At 44.1% G+C, this 6532-nt stretch overlaps 1 protein-coding gene across 4 annotated transcripts in view; it reads left to right on the top strand.

Moving 5' to 3' along the window:
• The first annotated feature begins 424 nt into the window (after nucleotides 1-424).
• The window catches only part of KATNAL2 (katanin catalytic subunit A1 like 2), a 72012-nt gene continuing 65904 nt past the window's right edge, over nucleotides 425-6532 (top strand). The window contains exon 1 of one of the 4 annotated variants that reach the window (XM_070743599.1): nucleotides 425-675. In XM_070743599.1, the coding sequence (XP_070599700.1) occupies nucleotides 625-675 (51 nt within the window). In that variant the 5' untranslated portion in view covers nucleotides 425-624. Of the gene's footprint in view, nucleotides 711-6532 lie in introns of all 4 variants that reach the window. The other 3 variants (XM_070743601.1, XM_070743602.1, XM_070743600.1) reach the window with 3 other exon arrangements.

Raw genomic sequence — 6532 nt, 5'->3', positions numbered from 1 at the left:
GTCTTCAATATCATTCATTCAGATCTAGGGTGTGTTCTTTGAATGTTCCCTTTGTTTTTTCTGAGCAGTATATAATCTGCCTAAAATCCTGGCTCAATAAAGCTTCACAAAATATGCGACGACCGAAGTGATCAAATAGCGATCCACCCGGTGAACTCAGCCTACGGCCGCTGTCAATCAAGCACGCTCCCGCGAGGACCCCCACCCAAGTAATAAACCATGGCCATCTCAATTACATCACCACTTTCCGGTCCATTGCCAGAAGGCAATACAGTACAGCCAACTGGCGGTAAGCCAATCCGTTGCATTAGCGCCCCTTGCGATGCCGTGATTGGCTAATTTCTCCCGCCTCGTCCTGATTGGCCATCTTCCAAACAACTCCCGCCTTCCGCTCCTTTTACGTTCTAAATCGATTGGCGGATTTTCCTTGGGCTCGCTTGTAATCCCACCCCCCGCCTGTCGGTATTGGCTAACGGGAGACATTGATTGGTCCGCCTTTTTTTTTTCCATCAAGCGCCGCTCAGGGAAAGATGGAGCTTTAAAAGGCCCTCACGAAATATACCAAAACGCGCAGTCGCCTCGAGTTTTTGTTGTTTTTCCTTTTCCTTCAATCGCGCTCTTGAAATGGAGCTGACGTATCAGTCGTTGAGAACGACGCACCAGGCCAAAGAAGAAGTGAGTTAAACGAGAACCCGTTTCCGGTTTGCCCGGTAACTATAGTAACCGTCAGGCGGGGTGGGCGGGGCTCGTGGCGAGCGCGCGCTCTGGGGAAGAATCGCGCCTGGGCCGCGCATGCGCTTTAACGCCATTGGAGGGGAAAATAGGGTGCTTTCTGTTAATCTTGAGTCTGACCTTAAGTAGTTTAAAACCAGGGGTCTCCAGCCAGCTTTTCTGGCTGAGGAACTCTGGGAGTTGAAGTCCACAAGCCTTAAAGTGACCAAGGTTGGAGACCCCTGGTCTAAGCAGCTGATTTTAGCCATTCAGCAGTACAGTATACAAATCCTTAGTGGAAGGCAGGTTGGCAGCAACTGCTTTCTCTGCAGTTCTAATTCTCCTCTGAAGTTTGTGTCGGTCTTGTTGGGTTGTAGAACCAAACCAGACAGTTATAGAGGTGCAGACAGACTCGATTATTCCTCTGTAGAACTGTATCAGCAGCTCCTGGGGCAGTTTGAGCTTCCTGAGCTGGCACAGAAAGAACATTCTTTGTTGTGCTTTTTTGATGACGTTTTTGATGTTAGGTGACCATTTTAGGTCTTAAGATATGATAGAACCTAGAAATTTGAAGGTCTCTACTTTTGATACTGGGTTGTCTAGTATTGTGAGAGGTGGAAGGGTTTCTCCTAAAGTCTACCACCATTTCTACAGTTTTGAGTGTGTTCTAGATTGTTCCGGTTGCATCAAAACCTTAGTTGTTCAACCTCTTGTCTGTTTATACATAATAATATAGTAAATAGTATAAAACCCCATTAATAAAAATAATCAGAAAGCCTTGTTGGAAGAAATATCCATCTCGTTAAGTTTCAAGCCTGGGGAAAGATACTGGAAACTTGGGAGGCTGGTTGGAAAGATGGTTTAATGATGAAACAGAAACACAGGGGTGGTTCTGGTGCAACTGACTGCATGGAGTTCAGAGTGGGAGGTTTTATACCTTCTCTTGGGCTTTGCACCTGAACTTCCTGTTCCTGTGCAAGGACATGTATTCTGTTGGCTGTTGTAAGGGGTTATGTAGGGGTCATAACTGGCTCCATAGGCAAAGTACAAATCCTAGGTGTTTGCCTGAGCTAAGTTTGCTTAGGGTGATCCGATGAAGGAAACACCCTTAGGAGATTGTGCAATGTAGTGAGAGCTCTGTGTCTTCTGCTAAATCAGCGTTTTTCAACCTGGGGGTTGGGACCCCTTTGGGGATCGAACGACTGTTTCACAGGGGTCGCCCAAAACCATGGGAAAAGACAAATTTCCCATGGCGTTAGGAACTACAGCTTCTCTTCTGGCGCCTTGGAACATTATTACAATTATTATCATTATCGTTCGTTCATTCGTTTGTTTATTAGATTTGTATGCCGACCCTCTACGTAGACTTGGGGCAGCTCACAACATACAATAGAATAATTAACAACAAATCAATTTAAAAAAAACATTAAAAGACCCCATTATTAAACCAGACATACACACAGACATACCATACATAAATTGTATAGGCCCAGGGGAGGGGGGGAATGCCTCAATTCCCCTATGCCTGATGGCAGAGGTGAGTTTTAAGGAGTTTACGGAAGGCAAGGAAGGTGGGGGCAGTTCTAATCTCCAGGGGGAGCTGGTTCCAGAGAGTTGGGGCCGCCACAGAGAAGGCTCTTCTCCTGGGACCCGCCAGACAGATGATATTATTATTATTATTATTATTATTATTATTATTATTATTATTACTACTACTACTATTATTATTTATTAGATTTGTATGCCGCTCCTCTCCAAAGACTCAGAGCGGCTCACAACAATAAAGCACAGTACAAATCCTATTATTAAAAACAATTTAAAACCCTTAATATAAAAACAATCATACATCCCAGACATACCATGCATAAAAGGGAACGGCCTAGGGGAATCAATTTCCCCATGCCTGACGGCAGAGGTGAGTTTTAAGGGGTTTGCGAAAGGCAAGGAGGGTGGGGGCAATCCTGATCTCCGGGGGGAGTTGATTCCAGAGGGTTGGGGCCGCCACAGAGAAGGCTCTTCCCCTGGGTCCCGCCAGACGACATTGTTTTGTCGACGGGACCCGGAGAAGGCCAACTCTGTGGGACCTAGCCGGCACGATGCTGGTAAAAATTACAATTTCTTTTGCTTCTGCACATGCACAGAAGCAAAGAAATGGCAACTTTTACCCAAATCTCACTACCGTAAGGATGTCAACGCACGATTTCGGCTGCTACATATGCACAGCAACCAAATCTCACTGCGGCACTTGAGAGAGCACAGAGCTTGGGGCCGGCCTGCCTGTTCCCTGTGCCATGGCGTATCGAACAGATGATCGCAGGTAAGAGCCACAGCACAGTGGAGCGGGCAGGCCCTTTGTGCCAGCGTCAGGGCGCGGGGGCAGCATGGTATTGGCTGGCAATGAGGCGGGCGGGCAGGAGCTGACAGCTCCCATCGCTCATGCCAGCATCTGGGGTGGAGGGCGGCGTGGCAGCGGCTGGCTCATGACGGCGTCAGGGGGTGGCATAGTGACAGCTGCCAACGCAGTGGGCCAATGTGAGCCAGCAGCTCCCATCATTCCTGCCAGTGTCTGGGAGTGGGGTTAATGGGCGGCAGCATGGCAGCCGGCATTACGCCGGGCAGATGGGAGTGGGCTGGGGGGTGTCATGGCGGGGCGGCAGGGTCTGGCGGCACAGCTCTTACCTTATTTTGCCGGTCACTCGCTCTTATCTCCAAAACACCTGGAAATCTCACACTCGCGTCTTCGCAGGAGATTGGGTTTCTGCGCATGTGCAGAAGTCGAATCGCGCACCCAAGCGCGTTCCGGTAGGGCTGAAATTGGTAGTCCGCCCCTAATACTGTCTTACCATTCTTCTGAAACACATGCATCAAACACTTTATTTTCTTGTCATTATTTTTTTAATTTCTTTTTTCTCCAGCATAAAATAAAAAACAATACATAGTTTCCAACACAAAATTAAGCTTATGCAAAATTTTTCTTTTTACTTTGTAATAATTCAGTGGAGGCTCTTATATCTCTTTCACAAAAGGACTGTACAAACATATAATATCTTATATATTAGCCACCCCAAGTCTTCGGAGAAGGGCGGCATACAAATCTAATAAATAATATTCAAAAACCTCTTAAAATATAGCTTTTCTCCATCTAATATTAAAACATTACAATAGCCTTTTCATTTACATGAGGACCCAGATTGGGGGGCAATATGCTGGCTCTGGTTTTTTTAAAAAAAGTGCTATTGCTAACATGTTGTAAGCCGCCCTGAGTCTAAGGAGAATGGCGGCATAAAAAAAATCAAATAAATAAATTAATTAATCAATCGCTGGTCATCAAATTCACATCTTATTTGGGTCTTACAAATCTATTGAACTAATTGTTCCAAAAAAACGAGTTTTCTTATAATCATCTAAGCAGAGTAGATTATATATTTAAAAAAATCTTCATATTACAAGCAAAAAAATCTAGAAAACTGTTGTGGTTGGCTCTGGCCCAGCTCCTGCCCCAAGGAATGTGGAGGTGGATGCAGGGGAAACATCAACATGTCATAGGCCTGTTTTATTGCCGACAGAGTCAGGTAGTGCAGTTTCCTCGGACGAAGAAGAAGGTGGGGGTGACTTGGAAGAGGGGGGCTTGGCACACAGCCCAGGAAGCCAATCTCCATTATCTTCGGTTGATTCGGATGAGGAAGTGTTAGACCCACGCATGCGCAGAATTATGCATAGAACAGGCCAATTGCAGAAATATTACAGGAGATAAGAGAGGCCACCTGTGTTTGAGTGGAACTCCAGTAATTAGAGCTGTTGATATAAATAGCAGCGTGTTGGTTTGGCCGTTGTGGAAGATTATCTGATCCTTGTTCTTCAGGTCTGTGCGTTGCTGTTTGTTGATTTTTCACGACTTTGAAACCAAAGCAGAGCAAAGTGTGTGTGTGTTTCACTTCGTGGAAGAAGGAGGGCTGTGACGGTTCTTCACAGCTGCTAGCTAAGAATTTAAAGACTGATTAAGGGGATTGTACAGACTACCAGGTTGTTTTGGGACGAGTGCTCTTTGCAGTAGAAAAAGGGTGCTTTGTTTCTTTTGAATTTTTGTGATAAAGAACATTGTTTTTGAACTTTCAAGCGTGTGTGTCTGAAATTTGTACCCTTGAATTTTTGGGAGACTCTTACCATAGAGCCAGGCAGAACAGAAAACCATAATCCTACACTCTTTATTTTCATTTAAACTCTCTAATCGACTTTTTAAAATAGGACTTGTGTGCCTTCTTGAAGATGGAAAAAAAGGCACCAGAATGTTCATGATAAATGCTGAATAAACTAGGCCCAGACTATTAAAATTGGAAGAACAACCTCTGCACCATTTAAGAGGGGGAAGAAAAAAGAGCCTGGAAGAATTTATCTGATTGTATAGCTAAATCTTGATTGCACTCTTAATTCATCTCCTGACAGCTGCAAAGGGAAACAATGTGTGGCATTTTAAGAAATGAATAATGTGTACTCTGTAAGCATTCAAGCTAATTAGGAAAGCGCTTTTAGCATTTAAAACCAGCTCCCGTTTAAGTGCCTTAAGCTTTTATTAATCGTATGGACCAAAAATCGCTTACAGTAATTGAAATTTTAATTACACCCATTTTTTTTTTCCGTTCTAGGACTGGGAGCTTATTAAACTTTAAACACTTAAACAATCTATTGAAATACCAATAGCTGTAAAGATGGTGGAATTCTACACAGCAATTAAAGGAGCAAGTGTAAATCACTATAAACCTAAACTGAATTTTAAATAAGGTTTTGTTCTTTAAGTGTTTTGGTTCTTTTACGCGTGCACAAGTTCTACAGCTTCTATAATAACCGTTTATTTTTAGCAGCTCAAAGGCACATATTAATTCTGTGGGTTTTTTTTAAAAAAAATAAAGAATTAATATTGTGCCTGGCTGGGACAAATTATGTAGAATGTACAAATCCACATGATTGTGTGTTGATTCCACACTTCATTCTCGGATGCAGACATGGGTGATATTATTATTATTATTATTATTATTATTATTATTATTATTATTATTATTAATTTAGATTTGTATGCCGCCCCTCTCCGAAGACTCGGGGCGGCTAACAACAATAAAGAAAACAATGTAACAAATCTAATATTAAAAATTAATCTAAAAAACCCCAATTTAAGAGACCAATCATACAAACAAGCATACCATGTATAAATTCTATAAGCCTAGGGGGAAGGGGGGGAAAATTTCAATTCCCCCATGCCTGACGACAGAGGTGGGTTTTAAGGAGCTTGCGAAAGGCAAGGAGGGTGGGGGCAACTCTGATAGGGGGGAGCTGGTTCCAGAGGATCGGGGCCACCACAGAGAAGGCTCTTCTCTGGGTCCCGCCAAATGACATTGTTTAGTCAACGGGACCCGGAGAAGGCCAACTCTGTGGGACCTAATCGGTCGCTGGGATTCGTGCAGCAGAAGGCAATCTCGGAGATATTCTGGTCCGATGCCATGAAGGGCTTTATAGGTCATAACCAACACTTTGAATTGCGACCAGAAATTGATCGGCAACCAATGATATGTTTGTTTGGTCTGAGAATATAAACAAGCCGTGATGGTGAAACTACGGCACACTTGCCATGAGTGGCACGCAGAGCCATATCGGAGGGCACGTAAGGCATTGCCCTATGTCAGTTCCAGAGCGAATGAATGCGCGGGCCAGATGATTTTCAGCCTTGGCAAAGGCCACTTTGGCCTCCAGAGGATTCAGGGAAGTGCAAAAAAACCAGAGTGCAAAAAACCTGACCAATGAGCAAACCGGAAATTCGGAAAACGGACTT

The sequence above is a fragment of the Erythrolamprus reginae genome, chromosome 2 (genome assembly GCF_031021105.1).
Source record: "Erythrolamprus reginae isolate rEryReg1 chromosome 2, rEryReg1.hap1, whole genome shotgun sequence".
Lineage (NCBI taxonomy): Eukaryota > Metazoa > Chordata > Lepidosauria > Squamata > Dipsadidae > Erythrolamprus > Erythrolamprus reginae.
This window is presented reverse-complemented; position numbering and strand designations above follow the sequence as displayed.